The sequence below is a fragment of the Carcharhinus amblyrhynchos genome, chromosome 8 (assembly GCF_965287045.1).
Source record: "Carcharhinus amblyrhynchos chromosome 8, sCarAmb.v2.hapA, whole genome shotgun sequence".
Lineage (NCBI taxonomy): Eukaryota > Metazoa > Chordata > Chondrichthyes > Carcharhiniformes > Carcharhinidae > Carcharhinus > Carcharhinus amblyrhynchos.
Window position 1 is genome coordinate 111,226,832 of NC_137331.1, and position 22,141 is coordinate 111,248,972.

Consider the following 22,141-nt stretch of genomic DNA (forward strand, 5'->3'; position numbering starts at 1 on the left):
TATACTGTGAACTTAGCATTGGCAATATAATTAGAAAACTTCAAGGAGCTCTTGAAGTAAAATGTTCTTTTTAACACAATTGGCTATATTTGCACACAGTGTTCCAGATAGAGTTTAATGTTTTATAAAGTTTAATATGACAAGCTCTAATTTACATATAAAGTTTAAAGATTTAAAGTTAAGGTTTATTTATTAGTGTCACAAGTCAGCTTACATTCACACTGTAATGAAGTTACTGTGAAAATCCCCTAATCGCCACATTCCGTCACCTGTTCGGGCACACTGAATTTAGCATGGCTGATGCACCTAATCGGCACATCGTTCAGACTGTGGGAGGAAACCGGAGCACCCGGAGAAAACCCATGCAGACATGGGGAGAACATGCAGACTCCACACAGACAGTGACCTAAGTTGGGAATTGAACCCAAGTCCCTGGCTCTGTGAGGCAGCAGTGCTAACCACTGTGCCACCCTGGCGCCTCACATAAGCTGACACCTAGAATCAGATCAGCCTCCTTAATAACAGCTGCAGTTTCACCTGATGTTGATAATCACATCTACGTACATTTCTGTTGCTCATTAGTTGTGAAGCAAATGGCGAAGAGTATGGATAAAGGGTTCACTCTCTGATAGCGGGATTGTGATAAGTGATCCCCCCAATCCAGGGGCCTGCGTTGATGCATCAGCTCATCAATGTATGTTGATAATTTGGATGAAGAATTATAATGCGTCATATCTTAAGTTTGCAAATGACATGAAGTCAGGAGGCTCAATAAATTGGTTAGGTAGGAGGAGGAAGTTAAGAAGGGGTGCAGGCATATTCATTGAATGGGTATAACCAGGGCAGATGGAATTCAATGTAGGTAAGTGTGAAGTTATCCTCATTGGATCGGAGAAAGAGAAACTGGAATATTTCCTCAACAGTGAGAGATTAGGAGCTGAAGCAAAGGGATTTATGTGTCTTTGTGCATGAACCACTAAAAGCTTCTGAACTGGTATAAAAAGTAATCAGAAGCTAATGGAATATTTCCCTTTATCCCATAGGGATTGGGAACTAAAGTGACACAGAGTGATATCGTCATGCAGAGCCTTGGTCAGACTGTGTTTAGAATATTGTTTTCTGCACTGCACCTATTGGGCTCTATTATTCAGCCACAAATTAAACAGGCCATTTGCCCATTTCCTGACCCTCTTCATCCCACCCCATGTAAGTGGTGACATAGGGAGGAGGAGGGGCCATCCCATCACTCTATGGTCATATAAACATCAGGTGTGTGCCAAAATCAGCCATTTTGAAAAAGAACAGTTAGCTGGCTATTGAGCTCATTAAAGAGGCAACTGACTATAACTTAAGTTGCTCACTCCATTTTTTGGTAGTTGCGTAGGAAAAATATTGGGAATGCTTTATGCTTGGTATGAGGAGGTGGCAATTGGCAAATAGAAAGGACTCCAAATGGAACCACATTGGACCGCAGAGTCTGCTGCAGAAGGTGACAGTGTTTGGCTGTTGGTATACTTTATTTCTTCAGTTCTTTATAGGCTGCCATTACAAATAAGGAGAGACGGTGAGAGGAAAGGGAGGCGGGAGACAGACCTCAAGGGTGAGGACTCCTCCAGATAGACCAGGGGAATTTGCCAGCCCCATGGAGACTGTGCACTCGGGAGGAGACTCCGCCGGTGAGGAGGAGACAGGGGGCCTTTAGCTATCCAGAGACCAGAGTACCCTGGGTCCAGTAAGTGAAGGGCTTGCTGCTGAGCCAGGGCCTGCAGAGGAAAAACAACAGCACGAGGTCCGAGATAAGAGAAGACAGTATCCTGCACAGAAGTCTACAGGCAAAGGATAAATTACCTTCAGCTCTGAGATCGCCAGTGTCTCTGCAGACTACATCACTCCAGGAGGGCAGTGACCTCCCTTTATGAATTACTGGCTGGGGACAACAGTTCAAATTGTGTTGGTTGCCCCTTATGCCTGTTGCCCTCAAGGTGACTATGGCCACGAAATTTATGCAAAGGATTTACTCTAGCTGGAGACATTTGTGTCATTTCTCAGGGTTGGGAACATCAGCATGTAAAAGCAGTAATGGATGCAATGTTTAGGAGAGCGAATTACTTTATCTCATTCACCACCAATGATGTTAGTCAGGCTGAGAGAGCCAGAGACTCCCCATGTATCATTGGCCACATAAAAGGTCAAAGTGCAATGGATTGCATGCATGTGGCTGTCGGAGCTCCATTGGGCCAGCTAAAGATATTTCTCTTTGGTTATAAGTTTATTTATTTATTAGTCACAAGAAAGGCATTAACATTGCAATGAAGTTACTGTGAAATACCCCGAGTCGCCATACTCCAGCGCCTGTTCAAATCAACGCACCTAATCAGCACATCTTTCAGACGCTGGGAGGAAACCAGAGCACCTGGAGGAAACCCACGCAAACATGGGGAGAATGTGCAAGCTCCACACAGTCAGTGACCCAAGCCGGGAATCGAACCTGGGTCCCTGAAGCTGTGAGGCAGCAGTGTTAACCACTATGTCACCATGCCACCCACCAAAAGGTTTCCATTTCATCAATGTTCAGCTTATGTGTGACCATCATCAAAGGATGACATAGTGGCACAGTGGTTAGCACTGCTGTCTCCCAGCATCAGGGACCCGGGTTTGATTCCTGGCTTGGTCACTGTCTGTGCAGAGTCTGCACGCTCTCCCTGTGTCTGCATGTGGGTTTCCTCTGGGTGCTTTAGTTTCCTCCCACGGTCCGAAAGACATGCTGGTTAGGTGCATTGGCCATGCTAAATTCTCCCTCGGTGTACCCGAACTGGCGCTGGAGTGTTGTGACCAGTGGATTTTCGCAGTAACTTCATTGCAGTGTAACAAGTAAGCTTATTTGTGACACTGCAATGAACTTAATGTGAAAAGCCTGTGTAAGCCTACTTGTGACACTAACAAATAAACTTAGGGTATGTGCTCACTATTTTGAGAGTGGTTAAAATTGTGAAGGCTGAGATAGGTTTACCTTTATTTGATAAAGGCATAAAGGGATATGAGGCAAAGATGGATAAATGGATTTGATCAAAATGAATTGACACAGTATGTTCAGGACCCCTACCCTGTAGTTTTATCAACTAAATATTATTTATCAGTTGCATCCATGTAGCTTTCCCCTTCTCAATGTACATAATCTAGCCTTTATCCACTGTTATGATTTCCATAGAGACTGATAATTTTTAAAAAGGGATTCAGAATTCCAGTTAATTGCTGAAAGACACGGCAACGTTTCATTGTTTAAAACATTTACTGTAACAAATGACAAAAAAGGGAAACAATACTGACTAAACACCATTTCTCTTTTGTAGTTAACTTGTACTTCAAATTGCAGAAAGAAATGTTCTCCTTTTATACTTATCATCCAATAGCACTCTCCAAGGAATTACACTCCTTGCAGCAGACAGTCCAAAGTTGCTCCCTGCTTGCAACGGGTGTACATTGCTCTATCTTACCAAGTAATTTTAAGAGACTGCCTCCAGGTGCTTCCTGGCACTTCATGCAAGTCCCTAAATCCACTACCAGCAAGCAAAGACTGTTGTGATGATTCCTCTAGCCAATGATTCTCTTAGAATTCTTAGATAACCATGGGATGCATCTCTTAAAGTAACTAGAGTCACCCTTTTGCATCCAGATCAGTGGTCTTTACTCCCTGACAACGAATATCTGTTGTCTGTCTCTGATTTCATTGATTTGTAGGAAAGCCTGTAACCTGATCTCAAAAATGGCTTCCTCTGTATCCTTCCCCAAGATGACATGAATCTGTTGGGCCTTATATCTAGGTACCTTATATCAATGCTAATTAGCTATTATTGACCCAAACTGTCTTTCATCTTAAAAGCAAATGGACAATTTACAGCACAGTTGTTTACAACCTAATATTTTCAACACCTTTCTGGGAGTTTGGGAGACTCAAAGTTTACTATCGTGAACTCAGACTGCTTTCATTGTTTCCAGCTGTACATACCTTGCACTTATCTGGCCCACAAATGACTCAAGACCCACAGGAATGTGGTTGGCTCTTAAATGTCCTCTGAAACAGCTTAGCAGTTCAAAGGCAATTAGAGATGGGCAATAAATGCTGGCCCAGCCAGCTCACATCCCATGAATGAATTGAAAAAAACATCATTAGTACAGTCCAAGACATCCTTTGATCTTGAACAATCGGACCATCCGGGCTTGCTGCCAGGAAGTCACGCACCATCCTGACTTGGAAATGTTCCTTCACTGTTGCTGGGTCACGAACCCGGAACACGCTTCCTGTCGACATTGTGCTGTACCTACACTGCCTGGGCTGCATTGGTTCAGGAAGGCAGTTCATCACCACCTTCTCAAGGGCAACTAGGGATGTGCAAAGGCAGTGCCCACATCCCATGAAAGAATGAAAAAAAAAACTACGGACATTGCGGACTCACAAACTGCTCTGGGGTTCTACAGACAACAATGAAACAGTGACCAGCTGAGGGGATTGTTGGCACATCACTTGGAGAGGAGAAAGTTCCATCACTTAGTTTCAATTTCCGTATTTGGATTGGCTGGGCGATGCTGAAGTGTTTATGATAGGTGCAGTCAGATTTATAGCAGGTTTAGCAGAGTTAGTCTGGGGAGCCTCACACTGTTGGATCAATGATTCCAGCAGCTGCTGTTCCGAAGTGGAGGTTAGTGCTTCTGAAAAGAATGACGGGGAATGCAAGGGTGAGCGTATTCAGCACTCAGAGCATCAATCAACAGCGATGTAATATGGATCGTCTGCCCGCATCCATTAGCTTGTGGGGGATGGGCCTGCTTTATGGCAAAAAATTAAGGATCCACAAGAAGAAACTCTTCATAACATTTCAGAAATGGAAAACTTACTTGAGAAATATAAACGGAAGCTCACGTATTGCAGAATGATTTCCCCATGGATGGGAGGTGACCTTGTGAAGAACGTTACATCTTGAGACTGCAGCAGGAATTTCACAGTGACTGAAATGTGGGGTGGTCGCAGCTGGTTCCTTTATCCCCGAGAAAATGGACAGTTCACCTTCTTGATTACTCTTACAGCGTACGGAGAGCGTTACTTTAGGTTCAGAGTATTTCCCCGCCCCCACACCTCTTGTCAAATAACAGCGTTCTCTCTTCTTAAAGACAATCCGTGAACTAACTGAATTTAATGGACTCCGTGCTCAATAGTTCAAACTCTTAAATCTGGCTGCTGTCACTTTTACTGTGGAACTGACGGCAGTTCCTGGTGTCAAATAAAAGACTTCCAGCGGGTCACTTATAAAGAGGAGGGTGTGGCTGAGATCAGGCCCCTAACATCTTGTTAGCAGTTGGGGAGTAACATAAATCTGGCAAGAGCACAAAGGATATATAGTCAAGAGTTCAACTTTCAGATCTCAATCATTAGAATTTACTAAGGAGTCCTGCACTCTGTGGGATTGTAAGAGGCTGCTCTAGTCATTTAGCCCTGCTGCCTCACAAATGATGCCCCCCCAGCAATGAACACAGACGTCAGGAACGTCACAAACGAGCAAAGGTAGTTTGGAAGAGGATTAATTTGTTTGAATTGAAGGTACAGCTAACAGTCGTCACAATAAAATAGGATGCTGGGATACAGGGGTGGGCTGGCACAGTGGTTAGCACTGGTAGCACCAGGGACCCGTGTTGGGTCCCAGCTTGGGTCGCTGTCTGTGCAGAGTCTGGACGTTCTCCCCGTGTCTGCGTGGGTTTCCTCCAGGTGCTCCGGTTTCCTCCCATAATCCGACAGATGTGCTAGTTAGGTGCATTGGCTATGCTAAATTCTCCCTCAGTGTAGCCCAACAGGTGCCAAAGTGTGGCGACTAGGGAATTTTCACAGTAACTTCGTTAATATAAGCCTACTTGTGACACTAATAAATAAACTTAACGAGTTATTGGTGCTGACTACTCTCATCCTTTGTTTTCCCATTAACACCTCCTGCTATTTTACCTTAATGCTGCAATCAGAAGCTTTATCAGAACTTCTCACTGCCATTAATGCTTCCTCTGTTTCCTACCCATACGTCTTATTTGCAATCTCTCCTAGCTCCCACCTATCACTGACATATTCTCAGCAGCTACTCCTCCCCCTTTATACAGTATATAGTCCATTACATTTCTCCCTCGCTTTATATCTGAATAATTGATACCGGATTCGAAACGTTAACTCTATTCTCGCTCCATAGATGCTGTCGGACCTACTGAGGTTTTCCAGCATTTTCTGTTTTTACACTCAGCCTCAGTTCTTTACATAGAACCATAGAATCCCTACAGTGCAGAACGAGGCCATTCAGCCCATTGAGTCTGCACTGACTCTGTGACAGAGCATTTTACTCAGGTCCCACTCTATCCCTGTATTTAGCCCCCTAATCCCTCTAACCTACACATCTTGGGACACTAAGGGGCAATGTGGCATGGTCAGTCCACCTAATCTGCACATTTTTGGACTGTGAGAGGAAACTGGAGCACCCAAAGGAAACCCAGAGACACGGAGAGGACGTGCAACTCCACAATGACAATCACCCGAGTACGGAATTGATCCCAGATCCCTGGCACTGTAGGGTAGCGGTACTAACCAATGTGCCACCTATCCATTCTCATTAATCATGTATTTATTTGGAAAACATTCTGTAATTGTGTGATGGGGTAACTCTTCACTTGAAGACCTCTAACAATATCCAAAGAGCTTGACACCATTCAGGACAGAGCAGCCCACTTGCCCCTGTCCACTAACACAGACATCCACTCCCTCCACCACCAGTTCACAGGGGCAACGGTCTGTACCAACCACAAGATGCACTGCATCAACTTGCCAAGATTCCTTCAATAGCACCTTCCAAGTCCATGATCTCTGTCACCTAGAAGGACAATGGTGTTATGTTACTCCCCAACTGCTAACAAGATGTTAGGGGCCCGATCTCAGCCACACCCTCCTCTTTATAAGTGACCCGCTGGAAGTCTTTTATTTGACACCAGGAACTGCCATCAGTTCCACAGTAAAAGTGACAGCCGCCAGATTTAAGAGTTTGAACTATTGAGCCCGGAGTCCATTAAATTCAGTTATGGGAACACAACCAACTAGGAATGCTCCTCCAAGACACACATCATCTGACTTGTAGCTATATTACTGCCGCTTCGCTGTCACTGGGTCCACACCCCAGAACTCCATCCCTAACAGCAGTGTGGCAACCTACAATACATAGAATCATAGAATCTCTACAGTACAGAAGGAAGCCATTTGGCTCATCAACAGAGCATCCCACCCAGCCGCTACCCTTGTAACCCCATGTATTTAACCCATTAGCTAATCCCCCTGACCTACACATTGGGACACTGAAGACTGATTTAGCATGGGCAATCTGCCTAATCTTCACATCTTTGGAGTGTGGGAGGAAACCTGTGCAGACAGGGGTAGAATGTGCAGACTGCACACAGACAGTGACCCGAGGCCGGAATTGAACCCGGGTCCCCGGCGATGTGAGGCAGCTATGATAACTTGCTGGACTGCAACGATTCAAGAGGTGGGGACTCACCACCACCTTCTGAAGGGCAATTAGGAAGAGGGCAATATTTGCCTTGCCGGTAATGCTGACATCTGGTATGATAGTGTACGTATTGTTGGTGAAGAACCTTCCCAGCTGTGGGAACATATCGGAAAACTATTGGTTTCCCGCGCACACTTTTCTTCCTATTAAAACCTTACATAGTCTCTTAGTGTCCTGGTAGTGAGTGAGGTTTCTTCATCTACGGCTCATTCTGGATAACTCGCACACCAGTTATCTCTAACAAGTGTTCAGGTCTTGATTCAGATGAAGCAAGTTCCTATTTACAGGTGATGTCGGGTGATTGTTTGCAGGTAGTGGTTTGTAATTATTCGGAACATAGATGTGAAACAACCTCTGTTCATACTTCCTTTCTGAGTAGTTTGGAGGTTTGATCCACAGACTGGGTTTGAACGGTTCAATTGAAGAACGTGTGTGTTAGGGGCGGCACGGTAGCACAGTGGTTAGCTAAAGATCTGGGTTTGATTCCCAGCTTGGGTCACTGTATATGTGGACAAAGAACAAAAACAGCCCAGGAAACAGGCCCTTCGGCCCAACGAGCCCGTACCGCCATTTTAATATTACCAGTCCCCCCCTCCACCCATGACCCCTACCTATTGTTTTTGTGGCAATCCACATTGAGGGAAACTAATTTAGGGACAACTTATTACTTCCAATCAGCCTAATAGCACATCTTTGGGGTGTGGGAGGAAACCCACACAGACACGGGGAGAACATGCAACTCCACACAGACAGTGATCCAAGCCAGGAATCGAATCCGAGTCCCTGGCGCTATGAAGCAGCAATAATAACCACCATGTCATTGATAATTATTTGTTTAAAATGATCTTCATAACACAGTTGGAATACTGTGTGTAGTTCTGGTCACCCTATTACAGAAAGGATATCATTAATCTAGAATGAGTGCAGAAAATATTTACTAGGATGCTACCAGGATTTGATGGTTTGAGTTATAAAGAGAGGCTGGAAAAACTAGGACTTTTTTCCTGGAGCGTAGGAGGCTTTGGAGTAATTTATAGAGGTCTATAAAATAACGAAGGGCGTAGATCGGCTAGATAATCAATATCTTTTCCCAAAGGTAGGGAGTCTAAAATTAGAAGGCATAAGTTTAAGGTGAGAAGGAAAGATACAAAAGAGTCAAGAGGGGCAATTTTTTCTCAGAGGGTGATGAGTGTCTGGTGCAAGCTGCCAGAGGTAGGAGTAGAGGTGGGTACAATTTTGTCTTTTAAAAAGCATTTAGACAGTTACATGGGTAAGATGGCTATAGAGGGATACGGATCAAATGCAGACAATTGGGACTAGCTTAGGGTGACAAGGACAAGTTGGGCCGAAGGGCCTGTTTCCACGCTGTAAACCTCTATGACTTTATGACAAGTAGAAAATGTGAGATTTGTGAAATTGAACCTTTATTTCCACATTGTTTTGTGCCCAAAAGAGAATACTTCCCTGAACAAACGTTTTCCTGTTCCTCATTTTTCTTTCTCACTGCCCGAACTGAAAGTGGTGCTCTTGGGCCCCATCTGCTTCCACTGCCCTATCTTTCGGGCGATGCCAGCTGTGACTCTCTTGTCCCCTTTTTCCTCAGCTGGAAGGCACCGCAATTCTCCCACCTTAGATTCCAAGAATCCCTACAGTGCAAAAGGAGGCCATTTGGCCCATCGAGTCTGCGCCAACAACAATCCTACCCAGGCCCTATTTCCATACTCCCACATATTTACGCGGTTATTTCCCCCAACACGAAGGGCCAAAAACCCTGCCTGAGGTCAGGATCTTTGCATGGTCCGTATCAGCCGTCACGGGCATTCGGCCTCTGATCTTCAGGTAAGCGTTCTCCAAGGCGGCCTTCACGAAATACGACAGCCAAATTCTGCGCTATCAGCAGAAACTGATAGCCAAATTCCGCACACATGAAGACAGCCTCAACCAGGATCTTGGCTTCATGTCACACTATCTATAACCCTTATGACTTGCCTGGACTTGCAAAATCTCACTAACTGTCCTGTCTGGGGACAATACACATCTCGAACTAGTGCTTCATGCTCTCTCCACTTACATTGTCTGTACCTTTTAAGACTTGATTAGCTGTAAAGAGTCTCATTTCAATCATTATTCTGTAAATTGAGTTTGCGTCTTCACATGCCCTGTTTGTGAAGAGATCTCCCACTCACCTGATGAAGGAGCAGCAAGTGCTCCGAAAGCTAGTGGCATTTGCTACCAAGTGAACCTGTTGGACTTTAACCTGGTGTTGTAAGACTTCTTACCGTATCCTGCCTGCTAGGGGAATCGAAGGGGTGTGTTGGAAAAATTCTGCCCTAAGAGTCAGAGAGTCATAGAGGTTTACAGCACGGAAACAGGCCCTTCAACCCAATTTGTCCATGCTGTCCAGTTTTAACCACTAAGCTAGACCCAATTGCCCGCATTTGGTCCATAACCCTCTACCCGCATCTTACCCATATAACTGTCTAAATGCTTTTTAAAAGACAGAATTGTACCTGCCTCTACTAGTGCCTCTGGCAGCTTGTTCCAGACACTCACCACCCTCTGAGTGAAAAAAATTGCCTGTCTTGACTCTTTTGTATCTCTCTCCTCTCACCTTAAACTTATGCCCTTTCAATTTAGCTTGGCCAATTCACCTAATCCGCATATCGTTGGACTGTGGGAGGAAACCAGAGCACCCGGAGGAAATCCATGAAGACACGGGGAACAAGTTGCAAACGCTGACAATCACCCAAGGCCAGAATTGAACCCGGGTCCCTGGCACTGTGTGGCAGCGGTGCTAACCACTGTGCCACCATGCCATTGCATTAGGTGACTCAGCTCAGAAATGGGGAAGAGTGGGGCTTGAATCAGCGCCCTTGCCGTCTAATATCCCACCCACCCCAAATGCCACCTCCATTCACTTCATTGGCACTCGTGCCACCACACTCTGCAAAGGGATCTTCATTTTGCATGTGGGGACAGTGTGTGGCTCCTTCACTTTTCATTCATCGTTAGTGCCACAGATTGTGGCAAATCTGTGGAATTCGTTACCCAAAGTGCGGTGGACGCTGGGACAGTGAGTAAATTTAAGGAGGCGGACAGATTTTTAATTGGTAATGGGTTGAAGGGTTATGGGGAGAAGGCAGGAAAATGGGGATGAGGAGCAGATCAGCCATGACAGAGCGGACTCGATGGGCCGAATGGCCTAATTCTGCTCCTATGAATGTTATAATAAGTGCTGTGTTTGTGTTTAATTTCCCAGGATGAGCTGGATGAGCTCCGTTCGGAAATGGAAGAGATGCGGGACAGCTATCTGGAGGAAGATGTATACCAGCTGCAGGAACTCCGCCGAGAGTTGGACCGTGCCAACAAAAACTGCCGGATACTGCAGTACCGACTCAGGAAAGCCGAACAGAAGAGTTTGAAAGTTGCCCAGACTGGCCAGGTGGACGGCGAGCTAATCAGAAACCTGGAGCAAGATCTGAAGGTAAGGCCTGGTCACGCTGCGCCTCGTTCCCTTGCTGCAATCTCACCAAAAATTACTAAATTTACTACACGGCCCCCAAAGAAAGAAATTACCAGTGAGATTTCGCTTCTCGCAACTTTCACTTCAACATGGATCAGAACCAACACAAATTAAAAATGAATTAACAGGGAGATGAGACTTGATCTTTTTAAAAAAAGATAAATTTCACTTTAAATTATCGATGCAACAATAATACATAGAGGTTTACAGAATGGAAACAGGCCCTTCGGCCCAACTTGTCCATGCTGCCCTTTTTTTTTAAGAAAACCCCTAAGCTAATCCCAATTGTCCACATTTGAATCATCATAGAACCCTACAGTGCAGAACGAGGCCCTTCGGCCCATCGAGTCAGCACCGAACACAATCCCACCCAGGCCCTACCCCCATATCCCTACATATTATACCCACTAATCCCTCTAACCTATGCATCCCTGGACACTAAGGGGCAATTTCTTAGCATGGCCAGTCAACCGAACCTGCACATCTTTGGACTGTGGGAGGAAACTGGAGTACCCGGAGAAAACCCACGCAGACTTGAGGAGAATGTGCAAACTCCACACAGACAGTGACCCGAACCGGGAATTGAACCCAGGACCCTGGAGCTGTGAAGCAGCAGTGCTAACCACTGTGCTACCGTGCCGCCCATTTGGTCCATATCCCTCTATACCCGTTATACCCATTGTAACTATCCACCTCATGAAATGTAACATCTCTTGCAATCGCCATGCATCTTAATCGCTGCCTGAAAATGTGGCACCCTGTGCCATCTCAGAGTCTTGCTAACATGGCCCTTTGTACGTTGGATCTCTCCCTGTCAATCACTTTGGCCCTCAAGTCATATTCATCGGCATCTGTAATTCAGGGGAGATCTCATTGAGACGTATAAGATGATGAATGGGATGGATAGGATAGAGGTGGAAAGACTCTTCCCGCTCAAAAAAGACAGTAGGACTAGGGGGCACAGCCTCAAGATAAAGGGGGGGCGGTTCAGAACGGAGTTGAGGAGGAACTTCTTCACTCAAAGGGTGGTGAATCTCTGGAATTCTCTGCCCGTTGAAGTGGTGGAGGCTGCCTCGCTAAATATTTTTAAGAAGCGGGTTGATGGGTTTTTGATAAGAGAGGGGATTAAGGGTTATGGGGAGAGGGCGGGAAAGTGGAACTGAGCCACGACAGATCAGCCATGATCTTATTGAATGGCGGGGCAGGCTCGAAGGGCCAGATGGCCTACTCCTGCTCCTATTTCTTATGTTCTTATGTTCTTATTTGAGATTCCAGATACAGTTAACACCAACAAGGCTCATATCTGTGAACCCTCTCTCCCTCACTGGGGTCACGTCAATCCTGATGGCATAGCTTTCCAGTCTTCCTCAACCAACGAACCACTAACACCCAAGTTTGGTTTGGCTGCTCTAAAACACTTACTGTTTATTGTCTCTCAGCTTTCCTGGTTTTAGACCCGGTTTTTAGGCTGCTTGCAAAGGGCTTCCAAGAGCATCCTCTCCTTTTCTGCCAAGCAGAAAAACTGACCTCTTCCTGAGAGGAATTTGCCTCTTTTCCTCACCAGAAATCAGTGTGTTTCTCTCTGATTTTGTCTGTCACTCATCACTCTCTCTTTGTGTCTGCGTCTGTCTGCTGATTGCTTTCACCTTCCATTTCCTGCCTGCAATTCTTCTTAGTCTGTCTGATCACAGTGTTTTTCTATCCTAACTTCCTGTTGGTCCTGCTTCCAGGTCAAGAGCCATGTGGCCAACTATTTTTTATTATCCAAGATTTGAACCCTTTACAATTGATGCAAACTCTTAAAAGTCCTTTTCAAAAATTCTTAAAAATAATTCAGATTCCCGAAATATTGTAAAAAAATTTTGCTTACTGCTTCCGGATCAACCGTTCACTTGAACAAAATAGGTACTGACTTATACTAAATGCTGGTGAAATCCTGGATAAGTGAACACCACAAATGTACTTTTATGGACAAAATAAAGTTTCACCTAAATGCAAGTCTAAATTCTAATTGTCTCTGGATCATTTATAAAGCAGCTCTGTACAGGTCTACACACCAGCTAACTGTGTGCTCTCAGAATCATTAACCTCCCTCACTGGATCTCTGACTAATAAACTGCTACTTAACCAGTTTCATTCATGCTCAGTCATATACATCTTCTTTTATTTATGAGTCATTCATAAACAATTGTATTCCTGTGAATTGCCACAGTCATACATTCTCTTATACATCATCGAAGTAGTAAGTGTGTATGGTAAGTGCACAACAATTTTGCCAGGAAATTTTGTCAGCATATGGCTGGCACAGTGGTTTGCACTACTGCCTCACAGCGCTAAGGACTCGGGTTTGATTCCCGGCTTGGGTCACTGTCTGTGTGGAGTCTCCCCATGTCTGCATGGGTTTCCTCCGTGTGCTTCAGTTTTCTCCCACAGTCCGAAAGACATGCTGGTTAGGTGGCATTGGCCATGCTAAATTCTCCCTCAGTGTACCCGAACAGCCACGGTAGCTTCATTGCAGTGTAAGCCTACTTGTGATACTAATAAATAAGCTTTAAATTTAATATTTATAGGGAAAGATACAATCATGTTTTTGACTCAATGCTGGTGAAGTCCTGGATAAGCAAACACCACAAATGTACTTTTATGGACAAAAAGAAGCTTCACCTAAATGCAAGTCTAAATTCTAATTGTCTATGGATCATTTATAAAGCAGTTCTGTACAGATCTACATACCAGCTAACTGTGTGCTCTCAGAATCATTATGAGTGCTCTGACTAGAGTCTTATAAAGCCTCAGCAGTACATCCCTGTTTTAGTTTTCTAGTCCTCTCGAATATATATTTTCAAAGTCGGCTGACAGTCTGGTTTTAAACAATTGAATGCTACTATTCCAGCCATCGACAGGTCAGAAAAATATCATACTTTCCTGAACCATGCACTATTATTGAGGTTAGAGTAAAACACAGGCAACATTAAGATTCCCTACCTGTGTGCAGCACTGTCATGAGCTCAAAAGGATCTTGGTGAAGTGTGAACATGTTCATCAATTTTTATGAATGGAATGAAACATGTTAGGGACCAGATCAGACACTCCAAGATACATTATGAAGTTAGCCTAGACCCCAACCTTTTTTGATTTTGGCCTTAGGGTGAGCATAAGATATTTCACTCCAAATATGATTTAATTGACACACTAGGAAGCTTCTATTAAAACAAACTTTATTTAACAACACAGTTAAAATACAGAAAAATGAATTAGCATAATTTTTGCCAATCGAAATACTTAAATATGACAAGGTATAATTCTGAAGAGGTAGCTATCTCTATAGTTCCAATGTGAGCAATATCCCCATAGACGCATATCTTTCTTCAAAATCAGTTAGCACAAAAAAACACATCAGCCCACGTGGATGCTAGATTTCCAGTCTTTTAACCCTCCTGGAAAGATACAGAAAGAAACTGACTTTTGACTCCCATACAGCAGCAAAGAGTGGAAGAGTCTTATTTTCTGGCAGATCCCATTCTCCAAATCAAGAAAGAGACACACACAGAGCTTCTTCTCTTTAAAGATCCCAAGAGCAAGTGAGCTTATTTCTTTGTGTAAGCCTAGTCCCACTCAGCCACATGATTTCCTTTTAATCAATCTAATCAAGCCCTACTCTGAAAAACACCAGGGTAAACACTAAAATAACCCAGAGTAAAACAAACATTCTAGCAATTCAGAGCAACTATCCTTTTGCAATATCAACAGAGGCTGCAGATTACAGACAAAACGCACTGGTTAATAGAACTGACTGCTAAACTAAATCCTGCACAAGAAACATGACAAAAATACATTTCTTAAAGGCACAGTGTTGTCATAAATAGTAATACTTGAAAAGTCAGAAAATAGATGACAGAAAGATGCATATCCATCTATGGGCCATTGAGAACCCAGTTATATAATTGGAACTGCTCTGTAAATGGAGTGGTGTGAATAATATAACGTACAAGGGGTGAAGTTTACATTATTTGATTTTTGAAGCCAATTGTAGGATCCATCAAATATAATGTGGCAGCCAATTTGCGCACAGCAAGCAACAGTGTGATAATGACCAGATTATTTGGTTTTTGTCCTGTTGGTTGAGGGCTAAATATTAGCTAAATAGAGTTAACGTTCAGCTCTTTTTTGAAATCCTACTGGGATCATTTACATCCATCTTAGAGGAGAGACAATGCCTTGATTTAACATCACATCCAAAGATGGGACCTCTGATAACATAGCCCTCAGTGCTGCACAGGAGCGTAAAGCATCAATTGTTAAACTTGATTCCTGTAGCAGGACCTGAATCCACAACCTTCTAACTCAGAGGCAAGACTTCTACCAACTGAGTCACAACTTTATTCTATGATGTAGCAAACTGAGTTTCAATGGACCAATGTATTTTGATGGGCTGAATTACTTTTTCTATATTGTTAACTTTTCTTATATTTTCAAATGTTAAGTGAAAATAGTCAGAATTGTGCATGTGTGTGTGTGCACGCATGCACGTGTGAGTGTGTGTGCACGCATGCACGTGTGAGTGTGTGTGCACGCATGCACGTGTGAGTGTGTGTGCACGCATGCACGTGTGAGTGTGTGTGCACGCATGCACGTGTGAGTGTGTGTGCACGCATGCACGTGTGAGTGTGTGTGCACGCATGCACGTGTGAGTGTGTGTGCACGCATGCACGTGTGAGTGTGTGTGCACGCATGCACGTGTGAGTGTGTGTGCACGCATGCACGTGTGAGTGTGTGTGCACGCATGCACGTGTGAGTGTGTGTGCACGCATGCACGTGTGAGTGTGTGTGCACGCATGCACGTGTGAGTGTGTGTGCACGCATGCACGTGTGAGTGTGTGTGCACGCATGCACGTGTGAGTGTGTGTGCACGCATGCACGTGTGAGTGTGTGTGCACGCATGCACGTGTGAGCGTGTGTGCACGCATGCACGTGTGAGCGTGTGTGCACGCATGCACGTGTGAGCGTGTGTGCACGCATGCACGTGTGAGCGTGTGTGCACGCATGCACGTGTGAGCGTGTGTGCACGCGCACGTGTGAGCGTGTGTGCACGCTCATATGTGTGTGTGTCTATGCGTGTGTGTGTGCGTGTATGCATGTGTACTGAAATTTAAATGAAAATTAATTTACAGAACTTTTTTTCTCATTAAATAAACACACAGCGAGGAACCCAAAAGGGCAGCTCATTGTGAAACAAGTATCTGATATCCACAACAAAAATATATTGCTTCAAGATCTTTTCCCCCTACCGTAGACATTGACCTTCGCAGGGATATGATTCCAAAAGCATTGTCCTCAGACAATTCAACCATGTGATCATTCTTTCTGAGCCTGTTCAGTAATTTAGCTAAGGAACAATGAGAGTACCTGTAGTGCCCATTAGCCTTGTCAACAAACTCCGAATGCAGCATGGATCGAAGCTGCTCTCTATGACACTGGAACAGGTTATGCAGTGTGCTTACTTGCAGAGCCTTGAGGGATTATTTTGAAGGAGATATTTCCAGGGCACGGCAGCAACTTATAAACTAGGTTGACTTTGTTGTTCTGCCGTTGCTGTCAGGTTGCTAAAGATGTGTCTGTACGCCTGCACCACGAGCTGGAAAGTGTGGAGGAAAAACGTGTCAACGTGGAAGATGAAAACGAGTCCCTTCGGCAGAGACTAATCGAAGTAGAAATCTCCAAGCAAACGCTGCAGAATGAGCTGGACAGGATCAAAGAGGTGAGCTGAGGGTCTCAGACCCCCCTCTTATGGTACAGTGTTGTTTCATGTTAAGGTTATCTTGTTTGTTCTAATCAACCGCATTGGGAAACCCACCAGCTTTGCGTTGTAGGATCTTTGAAAGCAACGCAAAAAAGCAACTTTGCTTGCATATGATACATAGGGTGTAACCGTGACTTTTGTTTTGTATCCGGGGATCTTTCCTAATGTTGGTCAGGTATTCTGTACAAATTGGCAATGTGCGAAGCAGAATGCTCGCCTACGCTGTTTGGCTGAGTGAACGATCCCACCCTGTATGAGGAAAGTGGTGCTGTTGGTAATTCTTTACATTTGATGCAAATGATGTCATGTACCTGGTGTCATGGGGAAATGAGAATATGTGAATCATCAGAAACACTTGTGTCCTTTCAGTGAAACTGTAGCATCACCATCAAAGTCAGGTTGCTGGCTGTTTTGCAAGGTAAATGTAACAAAGTGTAATAGTGCGTTCCACATGAGAGAGCTCCACTGTACAATTCATCAATACTTCATCTATGCAGTGATACCTTTTTGGCGTAATAATGTCTTGGCAACCAAGGATTAACTTAATGAGTCCATTTAATCCCAACAGTGCAGAAGGAGGCCAATCGGCCCACCGATACTGCACTGACCCTCCAAAAGAGCATTCTACCTTACGCCCACTCCCCCACCCTATCCCCGTACCCTGAGCATTCATCACGGCCAATCCACCTAACCTGCTCATCTTTTGGACTGTGGGAGGAAACCAGAGCACCCTGCAGAAACCCACACAGACACAGGGAGAACATGCAGACTCAAGTCAGGAGCATTGCAGAGATTTATTACTGTCTTTTATACATTTTGACTTCTGTTTGCTGTCTTTTTGCATGTTTTTATATTTAAATCGTAAGTCCTGGCAAGATCAGAACTCTCTTGGAGCAGTTACTGAACTCTTAACTGAAGGAGCTGAATTATGGGCACTTATTGTTCAAGCACTTGAGGTTAATGCCTGTGCCTCTGCAATCCAACTCCCTCACATTGTAAATTCCCAGTAAAAATACAGGGTCTACATATAAAAAATTAATGAAATTCATTCTTTGCAATGTTTCCCTTTTTGATGTTTGTTCCTTACAATGTTTGTATATCATCTGCTCTGATAGGACCTAACATAATTGAATGGTTTAGTCATTACTTTGCTTTCATGGTTGAAAAGTCATTGTAAAAGACAAAGCCAGTTTTCTACTTGTTCAGGAGATATTGTTAACACAGAATCACAGAATACTACAGTGCACCGACACATGAAAGGTCCTGACTTGTCCATCTAATCCCACCTGCCTGCACTTGACCCATTGCCTTGAGTGTAATGGTGTGCCAAGTACTCATCCAGGTACTTTTTAAAGGATGTGAGGCATCCTACCTCTATTACCCTTCGGGACAGCGCAATCCAGACTGTCACCACCCTCTAGGTAAAAATGCTTTTCCTCAAATCCTCCCGAAGCCTCCCATCCCTCACTTTTAACTTGTGTCCCCTCGTAACTGACCTTTCAACTAAGGGGAACAGCTGCCCCCTATCCACCCTGTCCATGTCCCTCATGATCTTGAACACCTCAATCAGGTCACCCCTCAGTCTTCTCTGCTCCAGAGAAAACAACCCAAGCCTATCCAACCTCCCTTTATAACTTAAATGTTCCATTCCAGGCAACATCCTGGTGAATCTCCTCTGCACCCCCACCAGTGTGTTCGTGTTCTTCCTATAATGTGGCGACCAGAACTGCACACAGTACTCCAGCTGTAGCCTCATCAAAGTTCAACACAACTCCATCATGACCTCTCTGCTTTTGTAATCTGTTGTTGTTCGTCCATCGTCATTGATGAGGACCTCGACACCATTAGTCAGTTTGAGGCTGGTTGCAGTGTGTCCAAAGATGACGGATCAGGCCAATTCAGGCACGGAATATCCTGGCACATATTAGACAGACTTGTGCAGACACTGTCGTTGTTGCGCTGGTGGCTCTGGATTTGCGCAGCTCACGTTTAGGTTGTGCTTCAGCAATACACCTTGCTTCGTAAGCTTGACAGCCTTTGTGGATGAGGCAGTGCCAGGTAGGGCGGTTTTGTGCCAGCGTTTCCCAGGTGGTCGTGTCAATGTCAAGTGACTTCAGGGAGGCTTTGAGTGTGTCTTTGAAACATTTCTTCTGCCCTCCATGCGAGCGCCTCCCAGCAGAGAGTTCCCCAAAAAGGAGCTGCTTGGGTATGCGCGCGTCTGATATACGGATGACATGACCTGCCCAACGGGTCTGTGCTCTCATCAGCAGCATGTGGACTGATGATAGACTTGCACTAGAGAGAATTTCAGTGTCTGGTACTTTGTCTTTCCAACGAATGCGTGATGTTCTGCAAAGACAAGTCATGTGGAAATGATTGAGCTGTCTTGCATACCTTCAATACACAGTCCACATTTCACAGGCATACAGGAAGGTAGTGAGAACCGCAGCGCTGTAGACCTTCAGTTTTGTTGCTGGACTGATTCCTCGATGTTCCCATACAGTGGAGCACAGTCTATTGAAAGCAGAGCTTGCCTTTGCTATTCTGCAGTTAACTACGGTGTCAATAGTCACTGCTTGGGAGAGGATACTGCCAAGATAAGTGAACTGATCCACTGCCTGTAGTTTCACCCCTTTGATAATGATTATGGGTCCTGTATACGGTGCATGAGGAGCGTCTCATGTATTTACTTCGGTCTTTTTAATGTTGATGGTGAGTCCAAAGTTGTCACAAGCCATGGAAAATTTGTCCATAATGACTTGTGTCTCTGGCTCTGAGCCAGCATACAGGGCACAGTCATCGGCAAAGAGAAAATCTCTCAGAACAGTCTCCTTCACTTTGGTAATAGATCGAAGTCTCCTCAGGTTATTTTTGTAATCTATACCCCGATTGGTAAAGGTGAGAGTGCCATATATCTTTTTCACCACCCTGTTAACCTGCCTTTCCGCCTTCAGCGATCCATGGACAAACATGCCAAGGTTCCTTTGTTCTTCGGAACTTCCCAGTGTGGGACCTTGGAAAATTGCTTCAAGTCCAATGTATTGATTGTGTTTCTAATTTATTTTTTCATGGGATGTGGGTGTGTTGCCCATCCATAATTGCCCTTGGCTTTAGTGGCTAGGTGGGCTATTGCAGTTGTGAGTCACATGTAGACCAGACCATGTAGGGATGACACTTTTCCTTCCCTAAAGGGCATTAGCGAGCCGGATGGGTTTTTACAACTGTGGTCACCATTATGGAGACTAGCTTTACATTCCGGGTTTATTCATTAAAATTACACCAGCTGTCATGGTGGGATTTGAACCCCATGTTCCCAAAGCATTAGCCTGGGCTGCTAGATTACTAGTCCAGTGACATTACCCCTATGTCACCATTATTGCAATAGCACACCACACAAACTGCAAAGTCTCGCGTGCACCAGTGTCAAATTCTTTCTGTCCATTCATAAGGCGCACTTAAGGCGACCAAACTGAAGTTCGTGTGGAATCATCGAAACCTATGGTACGAAAGGAGGCCATTCGGCCCATCAAGCCTGCACCAACAACAATCCCACCCTATTCCCATAACCCCACTTATTTATCTTGCTAACTTCCCTGATACTAAGGGGCAATTTTAGCATGGCCAATCCACCTCCCAGCACGTCTGGGAGGAAACCAGAGCATCCGGAGGAAACACAGATAGACGCGGGGAGAATCCACACAGACAGTGACCCAATCAAACCTGGGTTTCTGGTGCTCTGAGGCAGCACATCTCACCACTGTGCCACCGTGTTTCCACCACTGTGCCACCGTGTTTCCACCACTGTGCCACCGTGTTTCCACCACTGTGCCACCGTGTTTCCACCACTGTGCCACCGTGTTTCCACCACTGTGCCACTGTACCGCCCCCATGAAGGAAATTGTCAAATTTAATCCTGGCAAATTTCCCATGTGCTGAAGGGATTGGATGCCAGGGGCTGGAATTTAAATAACCACTTTTATTTATGAAACATCTTTAATGGAGTAAGATGTCCCAAGGCACTCCCACAGGAAACAACAAGATTTGACTGAGATACTTAGACCGGTATCTTACGACCTCGCTCGGGCGAGGCTCGTAAAATCCTACCTGAGGGCAACGGAGAATTCCATTCTGTGAGCCATGATTCCAGGGCGGGCGTGCCGGTAAAATTCTGGCCATATTCGACAGGTAACCAAAGGCTTCCTCAAAGAAGTGGCTTTGAAGCAGGAGGAGAGAGACAGAGATAGGGAGGTGAAGAGAGTTAGGGTAAGAACTCTGAGGTTAGGATCTCAAGAGCTGAAAGATCAAAGGTAGTAAAGTTAGGACATAAGAACAAGGAAAGGAAAGCTTTGCCACCCAAAAGGTAGTTAGACTTATGGAATGAGTTACCAGAAACCTCTGGATTGTGGAACAGGCTTGAGGGGCTAAATGGCCCACTCCTGTTCCTTCTTTCCTCTGGGTGATTATTGAACTGGACAGTGTAAATGGGCACAACAATTGGATATGATATCAAAGGATCCATTGGTAAGGCAGATAGTACGTGTTGAAATCAATTTTGTGGATGTCAGTTGAATGTCTGATGGTCTTTACCCAGTCGCTACGCTTTCATTTATTTATATGTTCTTATGCTGCACGAGAAAGAAACAGCCATACAATTTTCTGCTTGACGTTGGTAATGTGAGACCATGATAGCGATTTTCTTTCGGACATTCTGAGTGGAGCTGAGCACAGCACTATATTTGGTTTCAGTCAGCGAGGAGCTTGACATTGTCCATCACCACACTAAGGAATCTTCAGGCCAAGTTAATGATAAGTCCATGTAGGCAGAGTCTCTCTGTCATAGAACATAGAAAACTACAGCACAAACAGGCCCTTCAGCCCACAAGTTGTGCTGATCATACCCCTACCTACCAGGCCTACCTATAATCCTCAATCCCATTAAATCCCACGTACTCATCCAGAAGTCCCTTAAAAGACCCCAACGAGTTTGCCTCCACCACCACCGATGGCAGTCAATCCCACTCACTCACCACCTTCTGACTGAAAAACTTATCCCTGACGTCTCCTCTGTACCTACTCCACAGCACCTTAAACCTGTGTCCTCTCGTAGTGACCATTTCAGCCCTGGGAAATAGCCTCTGAGAATCCACCCTATCTATACCTCTCAGCATCTTATAAACTTCTATCAGGTCACCTCTCATCCTTTGTCTCTCCAGGGAAAAAAGACCTAGCTCCCTC

The 22,141-nt window shown here is 44.8% G+C and overlaps 1 protein-coding gene across 3 annotated transcripts in view; it reads left to right on the top strand.

Annotated features, from left to right (window-relative positions):
* The window catches only part of mtcl1 (microtubule crosslinking factor 1), a 212,445-nt gene that overhangs the window by 12,193 nt on the left and 178,111 nt on the right, over positions 1 to 22,141 (top strand). For all 3 annotated transcript variants that reach the window (XM_080194647.1, XM_080194649.1, XM_080194648.1), the window contains exons 2-3: positions 10,843 to 11,067; positions 16,706 to 16,864. In XM_080194647.1, coding sequence (XP_080050773.1) covers positions 10,843 to 11,067; positions 16,706 to 16,864 — 384 coding nt within the window. The remainder of the gene's footprint in view (positions 1 to 10,842; positions 11,068 to 16,705; positions 16,865 to 22,141) is intronic.